This window comes from Lissotriton helveticus, chromosome 4_1, assembly GCF_964261635.1.
Source record: "Lissotriton helveticus chromosome 4_1, aLisHel1.1, whole genome shotgun sequence".
Lineage (NCBI taxonomy): Eukaryota > Metazoa > Chordata > Amphibia > Caudata > Salamandridae > Lissotriton > Lissotriton helveticus.
In genome coordinates, this window is record NC_136063.1 from 62,098,463 (window position 1) to 62,118,089 (window position 19,627).

The 19,627-nt window shown below is 47.0% G+C and overlaps 1 protein-coding gene across 1 annotated transcript in view; it reads right to left on the reverse strand.

Moving 5' to 3' along the window:
* LOC144826944 (uncharacterized) overlaps nt 1–19,627 on the reverse strand; it is a 203,670-nt gene that overhangs the window by 120,500 nt on the left and 63,543 nt on the right. The window contains exon 2 of the mRNA XM_078685406.1: nt 5,926–6,027. Within this exon, the coding sequence (XP_078541532.1) occupies nt 5,926–6,027 (102 nt within the window). The remainder of the gene's footprint in view (nt 1–5,925; nt 6,028–19,627) is intronic.

A 19,627-nucleotide genomic window follows, 5' to 3' on the forward strand; every position in this document is an offset into this window, starting at 1 on the left:
TGCAGAAGTATCAGGTTAAACTTAATAGGGACAAGACCGAAGTTAAACTACTTAATTTATGTGGCTCCAGGGAGATTCTAGGTGAGTCTGGACTGGCATGGCAACCCGGTGCAATAAAATATCTAGGTCTAGTATTCGCAAACAACCTCATTGCCACTCTAGAGATAGATGAAACCATAATTTAAAGAAAAATCACTGACCTTCTAGAAGGGTGGTCCCCAAAATTGTTATCGTGGTGGGGGAGAGGCGAAACAATTAAAATGATGATCACACCTATTATAAACTATCTCATTAGTATGTTACCCATATTGCTCTCGGATAGCTTTATAAATAAGGTAGATAAAGTTATTAGTAACTTCCTGTGGCAAGGAAAAAAAGTGAGGATCTCCTCAAGTAAACTGAGGTTGGGGAAAAACATGGGAGGAGTAGGCCTTCCTAATTTCAGAAATTATCAAATAGCTTATATTTGCAAGCAAGGAGCTGCTTGGTTCATTGATAACCCTAATTACACACCACAATGGGTGGAATTACACCTCACTAAAGGAATTCCACTCAAAGCAAATATGACAATGCAGACCAATAAACTGGAATACTCTAAATACATCATAATAAATACAAAAAACGCCCTTAAACGACTGGATACTCTCTCTACAACAAAAATGGGTGCCTCAAATATACAGCCAATCTAGAACAACCCTACGATAAAAATAAATAAAGAAACAATATTTTGGAGAGACTGGTCGCACAACGGAATCATCTTCCTCAAAGACCTATATAATAAGACTTCTATGATCCCATTCTCCTCACTTATAATAGAAAAGGGTTTATCTGAATTAGACTTTTACAATTTTCTGAAAGTAAAAGTCCAGATCTCGAAACTTAGCTCTATGCTTAACTCTCCCTCGCTACCCTCAGAACTCACCAAACTAATAAGCGCGGGGCACACAGTCTCAAGGATTTACAAACTACTACTCCCTGAACTCTGCAAACAACATTTGAATAATGGAGCAAAATGGGAGGCAGAACCAAACAGCAAAACAATTACACTGGGCTGGAAGCAAATACATACAATGCCTTTAAACACAAAATCTCCCCTACTCTATCACAAACTAAATTTATGATCATAAGCAGGTCATATTGGACCCCAGCCAGATTGTTTAAATTAAATGTAATCTAGTCCCCACTATGCTAGAATTGCAAATCACACATGGGTGATCTATCTCACATGCTCCTGCTATGCCCGATGCTATAAAATATTTGGTATCAAATTTTCAAATACATTGCACAGACACTCAAAATCTCCCCAGCTAAAGAACCATCTTATATATTGGCAGGCTTTTTGGACCCTGACGGAGGAGGGTGACTGCTTTCTGCTTGATTTAATGTTAACACTAGCGTGTAAAATAATCCTGTGTAACTGGAAGAGCTTTGGGAAAATCACATTAAAAAAATGGCAAGAATGGTTAATGTTTTTTTAAGAGGAGCAGACAATATTGTCTTAAACACCTCACCTTGGAAACACAAGCACAGGAAACTATGGAAGGCGCTCAACTCTAGTCCTAGTGTTTTTAAACCCCCGTGAGTTCTACGCCGAGATGTTCTTATACCATATCACCTCACGCCCCTCCATGATGATTTAGACATCCCATTGGGATTAAGTTAAGGTTCTCTTTTGAATTTAAGTGTATACCGCTTCTAGTCTTAGCCCTTTGACACACCGAGCCCTAGCGTTTCTTTTCTTTCCCTTCCATCTATACCTATTTCAGTCTCTGCTTTCCTATCCTCATCTCTTTTTTTACGGGCATTGTGCTATTCATAATTCGTCCCATGCTAGAATTAGGACTATCAGCAACTGCTAGAATAATATATTGTTCATAACTACAAGCTTCAATCTGATTGTTCATCATGGTTCTTTACAGAGGTCAGAATAACTCAAGTGCATTGACCTGACACGGATCTACCAAAGACAATTAGCGTGCATGCTGTCTCTTCGATGACTTGGTCTCTAAGACCTTCTGCAGTCCAAGGCCGTACACTCACTTACACATGCTCCTTTGCATTGATCCGAGTGTAATGTAGTGTCTGTTGCACCTCTTGTAGACTTCCAGTAATGGCAACATGATTGACTAGATGTATCTACAATACTTTGCCCTGTCATTTATGTATTTTGTGTTGTAAAGAAAACCAATAAACATTTCTTTGAACAAAAAAAACGTATAAAGTGTCCTCTCCATTCCTCTGAACTGCCACATTCCAGTTATTCATCACCCTTCAACCATTCTCACACCAGCTAATTGATTCCTGCCATGGTAGTTGGAAACTATGATGGTCAACATGGAGGCTGCAAGGAGTGCATCTGCGTTGCCTGGGTAACCCGCTCTTTGGCAAATGTAAGCATGGTGCAGTGTGGTATCGTCCATAGTGGTTCCACCCGTTGCCTATGCTGCGGCTGTTTCTTGGAACAATAGAACGTTCCAACATGATATTCCAACCTTCGAGTGAGTGTTCCCCTCAGTGAAGAGCTGTGCCTGTGCTGTGGCTGAGGTGTTACCAATAAACTTCTGTTCAAGCACACTGTCCTCCTGGTCATTCATTTAATATTTCTACAATGGCGGCAGAGGATGGGATCAAGATGATGAACACCACAACACGCCAGTATGAGCATGGGTTTGTCTGAACCTGGAAGATGATTGGGGAGAAACCAAGGGATCATTTGTGGCAACTTATCTGATGAGGACCTACATGTCTTAATGAGTGTGTGTTAATCTAAACTGTCCTTGTGGAGCCTTCAAGCCCCAGACGCAAGACGACTGATGAACAGTTCAATGTTTTCAGGAAGCAAACTTTGACTAATGTCTATATAAAGTGTGTGCGTACCCCATCACCTCTAGCGCTCTGTGTAACTCTTAGCACTTCCCAGCCTTAATCCAGCTCGGAAGTGCCCCCGAGTCACAGTGAGCAATTTTTGACAGTGCCTATAATACCTCGTCTCCACCAGCACCCCTCAATTGGGCACGGTACCATCTGTATACCCGCATGCCACCTCAAGCTCCCCATTTTTGGGGGGTTAGACGTATCTGGGCACGTGTGCGCGTTCCACGCGCCAGGCGTGCCGCTCGTTTTGCACATCCCGCCCCACGCGCGCTGCGCAGCCTCCCCGTCGCGTGCAGATGGTACCGTGCCCAATTAAGGGGTGCTGGTGGAGACGAGGTATCATCCAGGAGCAGCTTCTATGTAACAGCTACAACCACATAGTGGGGACACAGGTCTCCTGATCCGCCCTGGATGAGATAAGAGGGTTCTCATTTTAACTTTAACTGTATTTTACTCACGTGCACTTCACTTTGTTTTTGGTCCTGGCGAAGCGCCAATGACCTACGGGCGATAGAGGCGCGAAACATGTTGACCTTGACTAGTGACACCCAGGCATAGTGGGTCTTGTGGGGTCAGTCATTTTTAAGCAGTACTTTTAACTGCCAAGGGTTACCTAGACAATCTTGTCGCTGCTTCCATACCCTTGATTTTATCACACTATCATATTTGCACGTAATTGATTTACCCTCCCTTACCCTTCCCCACACACCTGCATGCAACATCCGGCTAATCCTCTAAAAGATCTCCGATAAAGTGACCCGTCGGGGACCCGTAGGGAATTGCAGCGCCGGCTCTACGAGGAGCAAAATTGCCCGATGATGAAGCATGACATCCTCCGGGGTGTGTGAGGGCAGCAGAGGATGTAGTATGTCTTTCCCTCTCCCATCAGGGTATTTTTTACCTAGGATTACGTTTCCCCATTCTTTCCTGTTTTTAATGTATGGGTGATTATTTGCACTCAGATACGTGGGTGACTTTTGCACCCTGGTATAGGAACGTTGTCCTCTTTTTGTGAACAGATATAAAATGAATGAAGAAAAAATGGAATTAATGATCTGGAATCAAACTGAAAGGGTAAATAAAGAGCGCTTCGGAAATAAGATACCTAGGGATAAATATAATCAGGGATATAGAGAAACTTTTTGAGAAAACCAGCCAAGAAGTGGGGAAATTGTTAAAAAGATAGCAGAGTCTCCCATTGTCTATCTACAGGTGGGTTAATCTGGTAAGAATATTCATTTTACCTAAAATCACATTCCTGATAATATCCCCTTAAAATGTGATAAAAAAATATTTTAGCATTACAGGGGAAAATTACATGCTTTATCTGGGCCAATAAGGGTGTGCGTCTTTCTTGGAAGAAGTTGAGGAGAAAGGTAGAAGCAGGGGGGACAGGGCTCCCAGACTTCCAGTTATATTGCTGGGCCTTCCAGCTGAAAAACAACAGAATGTTACTATTCAGCCCTGACGAAACCCTAGTGGGAGGAATGTAGAGAGTAATGCTTGGTGGATTACCTAAGGAAGGCTTTCGTTATACATTTGAGGCTCCCAAATACTTCAAGAAGGTCAGATTAAAATGCCTACAAGCAGCGGCCAGAGCTTGGTTTGAGGCTGGATCCCTTTTAGGTATTGCGTACCACAGTAAGCTGTCTCTCATATGTGTTCTTCCAGCCTACAACAGAGTAATCACTGAGATGGAATCAGAACCAGGATTCTCCAACAGGATGTGCACAGGCTGGCGATGCTTGGACTGGGTTTGCCAGGGCCAGGCATGAAACTTACCCTAGATCTGCAGCTCCACAAAAGTAGGAACAAAACTAAAAACATTTTTTTTAAAACAGCCTGGCTAAATGTAAAGTTGGGGGATCCAAACTCTATGCGCTACAGTGGTGGCTGTCCACAGTGGGTTGCGGAGGCGCCTGGCTGGAACCCAGTTATCTTGGCCGACCCTAGCTGCACATGGCCAAAAGCTGTGTGGAGCAGTTGTTGGCCGCCTGAAGCAAGCCTGTGGAAGCCGAGGCCCTGGGCTTGGTGGAAGCCAGGTGCAGAGCACACTTCCTACGGTGAGCAATCAAAGGCTGTACACAGTGATGGTGGCCGCTGAAGGTGTATTGTCCGTGCGCTGCAGGGGGTGTAGTGCCTGTTGTGACCCAGTCATGCACGTTTGGAGTTTGCCATCTGAATCTGCAACATATAGGGCTTGGTGGGAGACCAGGCGTTGCAGTCAACCCTCGCTGAGCACAGCTTTGGCTGGAGGTCATCTCCCTTTGTGCAATTCTTCTCACTCGCTTCCTCACTTATATGCACACTCACTGGGGTGGGACATCTGCTACAGATTGGGCGCAGTGCCAGACTGGAGGCCATACTCTATGGCGAACCCTATGCCGTAGGAATTGCCCAGTCCTTGTGGCATGGACGTAGGGCCTGGTCAGAGGCCCAGCCCTATGACCAGCCTCAGCTGTGCACAGTCTTTGGCCATGAGCAGAAGAGGTTCAAAATTGAGTGTCATAAAAACATGACCTTTAAATAAAATAAAACACATGGTTAGAACTCAGTTATGATTCTCAATCAAACCAAACAAAGCACTGAAATTTGCTATATGTAATAAGGGATGACATCAGTGATGTCACGTGTGATGTCATCAACAATGCCATGTGTGATGTCATACACAGAGCAATGTTATATTTGTAAGATGCACTCTCATTAATAAGGGAATCCTGGTGCTGATGGGGTGGCAGAAGTTATGTACTGCACCACAACCATACCTGGTTAATGTCATCGGTGCTTCTTGTTTTGTTTCTCCATCTGCACTCTGTCATTCTCTGGGTCAGCTATATCTATGTAAAAAAATGCTGCTTTCTGCTCAGGTTATGGAAATGCACGTGCGGATTGTATTTTAGGTCTGTGTCGAGTGAAACTGTTGTGCTGCCTTATTCAATTGTGCTTATGCATCACATGTGACTGTGGAGGTGGTATTATAATGCAGTTCTCACTATATGATTGCGCCAGAGTCTGTGTATGCATCAATACATAAGAACTTTCCATACTTACTTGCATTTAGGTATTTGCTTCTTTGACACTTGCACTCGGTGTACCCTGCACTATTAGTGCACAGCTCGTTATCAGCACACACAGGGTCACACTGTAGCACACCTGGAAAAACACAAAATAACACATTAAAAGCTATGAAGGTAGTCAGTGAATATTATGGCACATTAATGACAATGCAGACAAGCATACCAACACTGTGCCACTGTGCAGAGTGATTACTATGGCACTTTCACAGCACTGATGCTAAACACACCAACACTGTGCCTCAGTGCTGCCTGATTACTATAGTACCTTTACAACTGCTGCTAAACACACCGACAATGTGCCAATGTGCAGAGTGATTACTATGGCACCTTTACCACGGATGCTAAACACACCAACACTGTGCCTCAGTGCAGACTGTTTACTATGCCACCTTTAAACTGCTGATAAACACACCAACACTGTGCCTCAGTGCTGCCTGATTACTATGGCACCTTTGCCACTGCTGCTAAACACACCAACACTGTGCCTCAGTGCAGACTGTTTACTATAGCACCTTTGCCACTGCTGCTAAACACACCAACACTGTGCCTCAGTGCTGCCTGATTACTATGACACCTTTACAACTGCTGCTAAACACACCAACACTGTGCCAATCTGCAGAGTGATTACTATGGCACCTTTACCATTGCTGCTAAACACACCAACACTGTGCCTCAGTGCTGCCTGATTACTATGGCACCTTTAAACTGCTGCTAAACACACCAAGACTGTGCCTCAGTACTGTGTGATTACTATGGCACCTATACAACTGCTGCTAAACACACCAACACTGTGCCTCAGTGCTGCCTGATTACTATGGCACCTTTAAACTGCTGCTAAATGCACCAACACTGTGCCAATGTGCAGAGTGATTACTATGGCACCTTTTCCAATGCTGCTAAACACACCAACACTGTGCCGCTGTACCGCCTGATTACTATGGCGCCTTTACCACTGCTGCTAAACACACCAACACTGTGCCTCAGTACTGTGTGATTACTATGGGATCTTTACTGCTGCTAAAGACAACAATGCTGTGCCTCAGTGCTGCCTGATTACTACGACACCTTAATGACAACTCTGACAAGCCCACCAACACTGTGCCAATGTGTGGAGTGATTACAGTGGCACCTTAAGGCACTGCTAATAAACACACCAACACTGTGCCTCTGTGCAGCCTGATTACTATGACACCTTTACCACTGTTGCTAAAAACACCAACACTGTGCCTCGGTGCAGTCTGATTAACATGGCACCTTTACAGCACTGCTGCTAAACACACAAACACTGTGGCAATGCGCAGAGTGATTACAATGGCACCTTTACAACAGTGCTGTTAAACACACCAACACTGTTCCTCGGTGCAGCCGAATTACTATGGCACCTTTGCCACTGCTGCTAAACACACCAACACTGTGCCTCAGTGCAGACTGTTTACTATAGCACCTTTGCCACTGCTGCTAAACACACCAACACTGTGCCTCAGTGCTGCCTGATTACTATGACACCTTTACAACTGCTGCTAAACACACCAACACTGTGCCAATCTGCAGAGTGATTACTATGGCACCTTTACCACTGCTGCTAAACACACCAACACTGTGCCTCAGTGCTGCCTGATTACTATGGCACCTTTAAACTGCTGCTAAACACACCAAGACTGTGCCTCAGTACTGTGTGATTACTATGGCACCTATACAACTGCTGCTAAACACACCAACACTGTGCCTCAGTGCTGCCTGATTACTATGGCACCTTTAAACTGCTGCTAAATGCACCAACACTGTGCCAATGTGCAGAGTGATTACTATGGCACCTTTTCCAATGCTGCTAAACACACCAACACTGTGCCGCTGTACCGCCTGATTACTATGGCGCCTTTACCACTGCTGCTAAACACACCAACACTGTGCCTCAGTACTGTGTGATTACTATGGGATCTTTACTGCTGCTAAAGACAACAATGCTGTGCCTCAGTGCTGCCTGATTACTACGACACCTTAATGACAACTCTGACAAGCCCACCAACACTGTGCCAATGTGTGGAGTGATTACAGTGGCACCTTAAGGCACTGCTAATAAACACACCAACACTGTGCCTCTGTGCAGCCTGATTACTATGACACCTTTACCACTGTTGCTAAAAACACCAACACTGTGCCTCGGTGCAGTCTGATTAACATGGCACCTTTACAGCACTGCTGCTAAACACACAAACACTGTGCCAATGCGCAGAGTGATTACAATGGCACCTTTACAACAGTGCTGTTAAACACACCAACACTGTTCCTCGGTGCAGCCGAATTACTATGGCACCTTTGCCACTGCTGCTAAACACACCAACACTGTGCCTCCGTGGAGACTGATTACTATGGGACCTTTCTGGCACAGCTGCTAAGCACAGCAACACTATGCCTTGTTCTGCCTGATTACTATATCACCTTTACAGCTGCTGCCAAACACACCAACACGGTGCAACTGTGCAGGCTGATTAAGCTTGGCACCTTTACTGCTGCTAAACACACCAACACTGCGCCTTGGCGCAGCCTGATTACTAGGGCAACTTCATGGCACTGCTGCTAAACACACCAACACTGTGCCTCAGTGCCGCCTGATTACTATGTCACCTTTACCGCTGGTGCCAAAAACACCAACACTGTGCCTCAATGCAGCCTGATTACTGTGGCACCTTTACCACTGCTGCTAAACACACCAGCACTGTGCATCGGTGCAACCTGATTACTATGACACCTTGACCACTGCTGCTAAACACACCAACACTGTACTTCGGTGCAGCCTGATTACTATGGCACCTTTACCACTGCACCTCAATGCAGCCTGATTACAATGACACCTTTACCACTGCTGCTAAACTCACCAACACTGTGCCTCCTTGCAGCCTGATTACTATGGCACCTTTATCACTGATGCTAAACACACCAGGTTTGCACCTTGGCACAGCCTGATTACTATGGCACCTTTGCAAAAACAACAATTGATGGACAGAATGCAGAACAATGTCATGCATTCACCCCAGTACAGAGATCTGGGCCTAAATCCATCGTTTTTTTGCACTCCACACCACCCCAGGTCAGACATGGCCATATACAAATCAACCTTGACCCTGTGCCTCATGGGCACAGTCCAGCCCGAACTGCCAAGCCATGTCTTTCCTGGACCGGAATCAAGCATCCAAGGACCGGTTTCTGGCTATCAGCGTTCATCAGCCTGGATAGCTTGACTCCAGTGGTGTGGAGAGCACGTGACTCACGTCTGAGCATACCCATCCCACTAGGGGTGACAAATGCAAAAACAACAATTGATGGACAGAATGCAGAACAATGTCATACATTCACCCCAGGACAGAGATCTGGGCCTAAATCCTCCGTTTTTTTGCACTCCACACCACCCCAGGTCAGACATGGCCATATGCAAATCAGCCTTTACCCTGTGCCTCATGGGAACAGTCCAGCCCAAACTGCCAAGCCATGTCTTTCCTGGACCGGAATCAAGCATCCAAGGACCGGTTTCTGGCTATCAGCCTTCATCAGTCTGGATAGCTTGACTCCAGTGGTGTGGAGAGCATGGGACTCACGTCTGAGCATACCCATCCCACTCGGGGTGACAAATGCAAAAACAACAATTGATGGACAGAATGCAGAACAATGTCATACATTCACCCCAGTACAGAGATCTGGGCCTAAATCCATCGTTTTTTTGCACTCCACACCACCCCAGGTCAGACATGGCCATATGCAAATCAGCCTATGGCACCTTTACCACTGCTGCTAAATACACTAACACTGCACCTCAGTGCAGCCTGATTACTATGGCACCTTTACCACTGCTGCTAAACACACCAACACTGCGCCTCGGTGCAGCCTGAATACTATGGTACGTTTACCACTGCTGCTGAACACACCAGCACTGCGCCTCGGTGCAGCCTGATTATTTTGGCACCTTTATGGTGCTGATGCGAAACACGCCAACACTGTGCCTCGGTGCAGCCTGATTACTAGGGCACCTTTATGGCACTGCTGCTAAACACACCAACACTCTGCCTCGGTGCAGTCTGTTTACTATGGAACCTTTACAGCACTGCTGCCAAACACGTCAACACTGTGCCTCGGGGCAGCCTAATTACTAGGGCACCTTAATGGTACTGCTGCTAAGGACACCAGCACTGTGCCTCATTGCAGCCTGATTACTATGGCACCTTTAGCACTGCTGCTAAAGACACCAGCCCTATACCTCGGTGCAGCCTGATTACTATGGCACCTTTACCACTGCTGCTAAACACACCAACAATGCGCCTCGTTGCAGCCTGATTACTATGGCACCTTTACCACTGCTGCTAAACACACCAGCACTGCGCCTCGGTGCAGCCTGATTACTGTGGCACCTTTACAGCGCTGCTGCTAAACACACCAACACTACACCTTGGTGCAGCCTGATTACTATGGCATCTTTACTACTGCTGCTAAACACACCAACACTGCGCCTCGGAGCAGCCTGATTACTATGGCACCTTTACCACTGCTGCTAAACACACCATCACTACGCCTCGGTGCAGCCTGATTATTATGGCACCTTTATGGTGCTGATGCGAAACATGCCAACACTGTGCCTACTTGCAGCCTGATTACTATGCCACATTTACTACTGCTGCTAAACACACCAACACTGTGCATCGGTGCAGCCTGATTACTGTGGCACCTTTACCACTGCTGCTAAACACACAAGCACTGTGCATCGGTGCAACCTGATTACTATGACACCTTGACCACTGCTGCTAAACACACCAACACTGTACTTCGGTGCAGCCTGATTACTATGGCACCTTTACCACTGCTGCTAAGCACACCAGCACTGCACCTCAGTGCAGCCTGATTACAATGACACCTTTACCACTGCTGCTAAACTCACCAACACTGTGCCTCCTTGCAGCCTGATTACTATGGCACCTTTATCACTGATGCTAAACACACCAGGTTTGCACCTTGGCACAGCCTGATTACTATGGCACCTTTGCAAAAACAACAATTGATGGACAGAATGCAGAACAATGTCATGCATTCACCCCAGTACAGAGATCTGGGCCTAAATCCATCGTTTTTTTGCACTCCACACCACCCCAGGTCAGACATGGCCATATGCAAATCAGCCTTGACCCTGTGCCTCATGGGAACAGTCCAGCCCAAACTGCCAAGCCATGTCTTTCCTGAACCGGAATCAAGCATCCAAGGACCGGTTTCTGGCTATCAGCCTTCATCAGCCTGGATAGCTTGACTCCAGTGGTGTGGAGAGCATGGGACTCACGTCTGAGCATACCCATCCCACTCGGGGTGACTAATGCAAAAACAACAATTGATGGACAGAATGCAGAACAATGTCATACATTCACCTCAGTACAGAGATCTGGGCCTAAATCCATCGTTTTTTTGCACTCCACACCACCCCAGGTCAGACATGGCCATATGCAAATCAGCCTATGGCACCTTTACCACTGCTGCTAAACACACCAACACTGTGCCTCAGTGCAGCCTGATTACTATGACACCTTTACTGCACTGCTACTAAACACACCAACACTGTGCCTCAGTGCAGCCTGATTACTATGGCACCTTTACCACTGCTGCTAAACACACTAACACTGCACCTCATTGCAGCCTGATTACTATGGCACCTTTACCACTGCTGCGAAACACGCCAACACTGTGCCTCGGTGCAGCCTGATTACTAGGGCACCTTTATGGCAATGCTGCTAAACACACCAACACTCTGCCTCGGTGCAGTCTGTTTACTGTGGCTCCTTTACATCACTGCTGCTAAACACACCAATACTGTGCCTCGGTGCAGCCTGATTACTATGGAACCTTTACAGCACTGCTGCCAAACAAGCCAACACTGTGCCTCGGGGCAGCCTAATTACTAGGGCACCTTAATGGCACTGCTGCTAAAGACACCAGCACTGTGCCTCATTGCAGCCTGATTACTATGGCACCTTTACCACTGCTGCTAAAGACACCAGCACTATACCTCCGTGCAGCCTGATTACTATGGTACCTTTACCACTGCTGCTAAACACACCAACAATGCGCCTCGTTGCAGCCTGATTACTATGGCACCTTTACCACTGCTTCTAAACACATCAGCACTGCGCCTCGGTGCAGCCTGATTACTGTGGCACCTTTACAGCACTGCTGCTAAACACACCAACACTACACCTTGGTGCAGCCTGATTACTATGGCACCTTTACTACTGCTGCTAAACACACCAGCACTGCGCCTCGGCAGCCTGATTACTGTGGCACCTTTACAGCACTGCTGTTAAACACACCAACACTAATCCTCAGTGCAGCCTGATTACTATGGCACCTTTACCACTGCTGCTAAACACACCATTACTGCGCCTCGGTGCAGCCTGATTATTATGGCACCTTTATGGTGCTGATGCAAAACATGCCAACACTGTGCCTACTTGCAGCCTGATTACTATACCACATTTACTAATGCTGCTAAACACGCCAACACTGTGCCTCATGCAGCCTGATTACTAGGGCACCTTTATGGCACTGCTGCTAAACACACCAACACTGTGCCTCGGTGCAGTCTGTTTACTATGGCACCTTCACAGCACTGCTGCCAAACACGCCAACACTGTGCCTCGGTGCAGCCTGATTACTAGGGCGCCTTTATGGCACTGCTGCTAAACACACCACGACTGAGCCTTGGTGCAGCCTGATTACTATGGCACCTTTACCACTGCTGCTAAACACACCAACCCTGTGCCTAGGTGCAGCCTGATTACTAGGGCACATTTATGGCACTGCTTCTAAACACACCAACCCTGTGCCTTGTTGCAGCCTGATTACTAGGGCACCTTTACCACTACTGCTAAACAGACAAACACTGCACCTCGGTGCCGCCTGATTACTATGGCACCTTTACTAATGCTGCTAAACACACCAACACTGCACCTCGGTGCAGCCTGATTACTATGGCACCTTTACCACTGCTGCTAAACACACCATCACTACGCCTCGGTGCAGCCTGTTTATTATGGCATCTTTATCATGCTGATGCGCAACACACCAACACTGTGCCTAGGTGCATCCTGATTACTATGGCACATTTACTACTGCTGCTAAACACACAAACACTGTGCCTTAGTGCAGCCTGATTACTTTGTCACCTTTACGGCACTGCTGCCAAACTTGCCAACACTCTGCCTCGGTGCAGTCTGATTACTATGGCTCCTTTACAGCATTGCTTCTAAACACACCAACACTGTGCCTCGGTGCAGCCTGATTATTAGGGGGCCTTTATGGCACTGCTGCTAAACACAATAAACACTGAGCCTCGGTGCAGCCTGATTACTATGGCACATTTTACCACTGCTGCCAAACACACCAACCATGTGCCTAAGTGCAGCCTGATTACTAGGGCACCTTTATGGCACTAGTGCTAAACACACCAACACTGTGCCACGTTGTAGCCTGATTACTAGGGCACCTTTATGGCACTGCTGCTAAACACACCAGCACTGTGCCTCATTGCAGCCTGGTTACTGTGGCACCTTAACCACTGCTGCTTAACACGCCAACACTGCGCCTCCTTGCAGCCTGATTACTATGGGACCTTTACCACTGCTGCTAAACACACCAGCATTGCGCCTCGGTGCAGCCTGATTACTATGGCACCTTTACCACTGCTGCTAAACACACCAACACTGCGCCTCGGTGCAGCTTGATTACTATGGCATCTTTACCACTGCTGCTAAACACACCAGCATTGCGCCTCGGTGCAGCCTGATTACTATGGCACCTTTACCACTGCTGCTAAACACACCAACACTGCACCTCGGTGCAGCCTGATTACTATGGCACCTTTACCACTGCTGCTGAACACACCAGCACTGCGCCTTGGTGCAGCCTGATTATTATGGCACCTTTATGGTGCTGATGCGAAACACGCCAACAGTGTGCCTCGGTGCAGTCTGATTACTATGGCACATTTACCACTGCTGCTAAACACACCAACACTGTGCCTAGGTGCAGCCTGATTACTAGGGCACCTTCATGGCACTGCTGCTAAACACACCAACACTGTGCCTCGGTGCAGCCTGATTACTAGGGCACCTTTATGGCACTGCCGCTAAACACACCAACACTGCGCCTCGGTGCAGCCTGATTACTAGGGCATCTTTATGGCACTGCTGCTAAACACACCAACACTTTGCCTCTGTGCAGTCTGATTACTATGATTCCTTTACAGCACTGCTGCTAAATACACCAACATTCTGCCTCGGTACAGCCTGATTACTATGGCACCTTTACAGCACTGCTGCCAAACATACCAACACTGTGCCTCGGTGCAGCCTGATTACTATGGCACCTTTACCACTGCTGCTAAAAACACCAACACTGTGCTTGGAGTAGCCTGATTACTAAGGCACCTTTACCACTGCTGCTAAACACACCAACACTCCACCCAGACACAGCCTGATTACTATGGCACCTTTACCACTGCTGCTAAACACGCCAACACTGTCCCTAGGTGCAGCCTGATTACTATAGCACCTTTACGGCACTGCTGATAAACACACAAACACTATACCTTGGCGCAGCCTGATTATTATGGCACTTTTACCACTGCTGCTAAACACACCAACACTGTGCCTCGGTGCATCCCTCCACACTGCTTGTGCAATGACAGCTTTTAATTCTGGGGCCTTTCTCATCCCTTGCACTTGTGAGAAGTGGGTGGACACAGCTTAGAAGCACAAGAGCCTGTGGGCGTCATGTCTTGCAGGTCTATTGTGTCTATGTATTAAGATGGGATCATCCTATGCTCAGCACCCCCTGTGCTCAGATCTGTCAGGCCATCCGGAAGCACACCACACATCACTGACATGCGTACATGACATCAAACATGTTTACAGTTAGGCAGAGGGATATGAAGTGTGGACCCTTAGTCCCTGACACTGCAGTGAACTCCTGGTGTGTTCTGTACACCCCTGTAAGAGCAGTGCTGGTGAACTCCTGATGTGTCCTGCACACAACCTGTAAAAGCACTGCGGGTGAACTCCTGGTGTGTTCTGCGCACCCCCTGTAAGAGCATTGCTGGGGAACTCCTGGTGTGTTCTGCGCACCCCTGTAAGAGTACTACAGCAATCTCCTGGTGAGTTCTGTACACCCCTCGAAAGAGCACTGCAGCAAACTCCTGGTGTGTTCTGCGCACCCCTGTAAGAGTACTACAGCAATCTCCTGGTGAGTTCTGTACACCCCTCGAAAGAGCACTACAGCAAACTCCTGATGTGTTCTGCCCACCCCCTGCAAGACATAGCAGTGAACTCCTGGTGTGTTCTGCACACCCCCTGTAAGAGCACAGCAGGTGAATGCCTGTTGTGTTTCTGCACACCCCCTGTAAGAGCACAGCAGGTGAATGCCTGTTGTGTTTCGGCACACCTCCTGTAAGAGCACAGCAGTAAACTCCTGGTGCGCTCTGCACACCCCCTGTAAGAGCACTACAGCAAACTCTTTATGTGTTGTGCACACCCCCTGCAAGAACATAGCAGTGAACTCCTGGCGTGTTCTGCACACCCCCTGTAAAAGCAGTGCTTTTGCAATGTCTACTCATCTTACAAGGGAGAAAGCTGTCTTGGGCTGTTTATAGGATGTATGTATGTGGGGCTCTTGCAGCATCCTTTCTTTTTAAACATCTTAATTGTTCAACTGGTGATGAAGAAGACAGTTAGTGAGAGCTCTCTCGTGTGGTGTGTTGGTGGGAGCAGTCACGGGGTGTGCACCTGTGCCTACAGGTACTGGATTGACACAGTGCACACACACAGCCTACTGGAGAAATAAAGGTGCCTTTCACTCTATGACAAGGGTGAGTTAGTGAGATCTCTCTTGTGTGTTGTGTTGGTGGCAGCAGTCACGGGGTGTGCACGGGTGCCTACATGTACTGGATTGACACAGTGCACACACACAGAAGACTGGAGAAGTGAAGGCACCTTTCACTCTATGACAAGGGTGAGTTAGTGTGATCTCTCTCGTGTGGTGTGTTGGTGAGACCAGTCACAGGGGGTGAACCTGTGCCTACAGGTCCTGGATTGACACAGTGCACACACACAGCAGACTGGAGAAATGAAGGCGCCTTTCACTCTATGACAAGGGTGAGTTAGTGAGATCTCTATTGTGTGGTATGTTGGTGGGAGCAGTCACGGCCTGGGTACAGATGCCTACAGGTCCTGGATTGACACAGTGCACACACACAGCAGACTGGAGAAATGAAGGTGCCTTTCACTCAATGACAAGGGTGAGTTAGTGAGATCTCTCTCGTGTGGTGTGTTGGTGGGAGCAGTCACGGGCTGTGTACAGGTTTGCCCTGAGCTAAACCCTAGGAGCTTTGCTCCCACAGCCGTGTGGCCTGCTTGCTAGCAGCCACCAACCGGAAACCCCCTATCCTCCATAGGATAACATTGGGCCTCAAACACTCTGCACCCGGCCACCCCTGTGCCGCTGAGGGTGTAACAAGAGTGCATCACTTACCCTTGGGGACCCCTAAGTCTAACCCCAGAACCTTAACTCCCACAGTCGATAACTTACCTTTGAACCGATAACCTGTTTTTCCTTCATCAGATAACATTTGATAATATTCTCCCAAAAAGTTTCTGTGTGGAGTTTTGAAACCTAAAAATATTCCTTAAAATCGCACGAATAACCAAAACTTCTTTACTTACCTGTTTGCAGGAAATGTCCCAGTGCTGAATCTAGGTATCCAGCACAGAGTTAGGAAAGTACCGTAATAAGTAACTTACCTGTAATTTACCAAAAAGAATATACATTTCAATGTACTGTATTTGCTAAGTATTGCAACCTACTGCGTCCCATGTAAATCAAACAAAGTACAATTCCTATTGCATTTTCAAAGTGTTCTATATTCAGCAACCTATTACTGTAACATATTTAATGCTTAACGGTGCCAGGCTTGCTTGTATATTTTTTATACAAAAACAATTGGCCTAGATTTCAGTTCTTGAGTGTGTGAATTAGTTTGCTGACTGAGTGTGTACATCAAATCCTAACACTGTCCTCTGATACTGCCTTACTGCTCGACCACTCTACCACAAATATAGAGTAAGGTTCTATCTAACTTTAACCTCTGCCTACATCTGGGGTCACCTGGACTCTATACACACTATACCTCATTTTGGTGTAGTATATATAGAGCCAGTTTCCTACATTGGTGGATGAGTGGTGGGATATACAACTTTGCATTTGTTGGATTACTTTATTACCACATCTTAAATTGCCTTTAGAATTCTGATTATTTCAAATTGGCATTTTCGCAAAACTACTAAAAGTCTCGTTAGGGCCTTGCTTTAGTCCCTTTAGAATTTTAGAAAAGAAAAAGTAACTGTATTCAAAGGGAGTGGGGTTGGAACTTTTTTGCTAGAATGTCTCAAAATAAGAACTTAGCTACTAGTGAATATAACCATATTGACATACAGGACATGGTTGAGGAGCTTGACCTCACCCCTTACCTTCACTTGTCTTTCAAGGAAGTAATGACCTTATGTAATATTAAAAACATACCCATGGGTCCGGGTCCAACCAAACAAAAGCAGCAGGAGCTGTTGGCTGAGTATGCAAATGCCCACTCCTCTGAACATGGTGATGACCAGTCAGAGGGAGAAGGAGGTGAGGAGGATGGAGATAGGTGCCCACCTCCACCACTTCCAGGGGAAGAAAGGGACCCTGTACCCTTACTTCCAAGAATCAACCTCTGGGGACCTAGCGGCCACACAGGTGGCCCATGTTCTGCTGCTGACATTGAGGGCAGCCTCAATGAGGAGGACAGCCTTTTAGCAAGGCTGAACAAAAGGCTGGATCTAGAGACCAGACATGAAAGAAAGAAAGAAAGAAAGAAAGAAAGAAAGAAAGAAAGAAAGAAAGAAAGAAAGAAAGAAAGAAAGAAAGAAAGAAAGAAAGGCGATGGGTTTAGCACCCCTCAATGGTGGCAGCAATCAAAATAATAAGGATAAATAGCAATCTTATGATCCCAAAATCCCCAAAGGGATTGTCACCAAATTTGAGGAGGGTGATGACATCACTAAATGGTTCATAACTTTTGAGAGGGCTTGTGACATGAGAAAGGTGACGAAACCTCTCTGGGGGCACTCCTATGGGAACTGTTCTCTGGTAACTGCAGAGACAGACTCCTGACTAAGCATGGGCGGATTTTGCGGATCCACGATTCACGAATTTGCAAATTCACGGATCGTGGATCCGCAAAATCCGCGGATTTAGCGGATCGGCGGATTTGGGGGCGGGGCTTCCTCGAGTGTGTGGGCGGGGCCAAACGGACGGGGCTTCCATGCGAGCGCACATGCCTCTTGTGTGTATAAAAGGTCAGAGACCGATCAGAGCAGCAGATTAAGAGACAGAAGCCCCTGGTCACAGGAACAGCACGGGGATTGCGCTCGTGAAAGTCAAAGATGCAAATGCCTCTGGCCAGCATCACAGCGGATTTTCGATGGTATATTTGGGAAGAAGGCACATCTGCCCAGCCTCCCAACGCTCACGATTTTTTTTGGGCTGATGAATGAGTCACTGCATTTGCGCTTCAACTAGTTCCAGCGACCAAGTGTGTGTTACTATGCAATCGCGCCGAAGTGCGCAGGGGTCACTTGAGTGAAATGTCCATCATAGTGGGTAAATGGCGGGAAGACGGTGCACACCTCGAGTGTGTGGGCGGGGCCAAGCGGATTTTCGATGGTATATTTGGGAACAAGGCACACCTGCCCAGCCTCCACAACGCTCACGATTATTTTTTGGCTGATGAATGAGTCACTGAATTTAAGCTTCAACTAGGGCACATGCGTTATTGATATCTGCAAGTGTTTCCTGTTGAGGTTTATTTTTTGTGCCAGGACCGTCGTGCCAGAATGAACCCTGCCCTTCATATTTATTCAAGAAGACACCATGTAAATAATTTACGATGGCGCCGGCAAGCTGCCAGCGCCATCCTGCAAAAGTTACTTAATTAGCTTCAACAGGAAGCTCCAACTGATAAAATAAAGGAGGCGCTCGAGCCCCTGCTTTATCTTATCTGTTAGAGCTTCCTGTCGAAGCTAATTAAGTAACCATTTGAGGATGGCGCTGGCAGCTTGCCGGCGCCATCGTAAATTATGCAGGCTTGAACTTTTAACCGCAAAATCCGCTCCGATCGCGGATTGCGGATTCTCGGTAAATTCGCGAGAGTTCGCGGATCGCGGATTTACCGAAAATCCGCAAAATCCGCGATCGGAGCGGATTTTGCGCTCATGCTTACTCCTGACCCTTTCTGGGGGAGATGCTGGGTCTTATGACCTCATGAAGAGAACTCTGATTGAGGGATTTGGACTCACAATGGAAGAGTACAGAATTCGATTCAGAGGGGCTCACAAAACTCCAAACCAGTCGCGTATTGATTTTGTAGACTACTCAGTAAAGATACTCGATGTTTGGTTAACTGGACACAATGTGCATGACTTTACTGGAATTTACAACCTGTTTATGAAGGAACATTTTTTAAGTAATTGCACAAAAGAAAAGTTACATCAGCATTTGGTAGAACAAGGTATAATTTCTCCCCTAGAATTGGGAAGGAAGGCAGACCACGGGTCAAG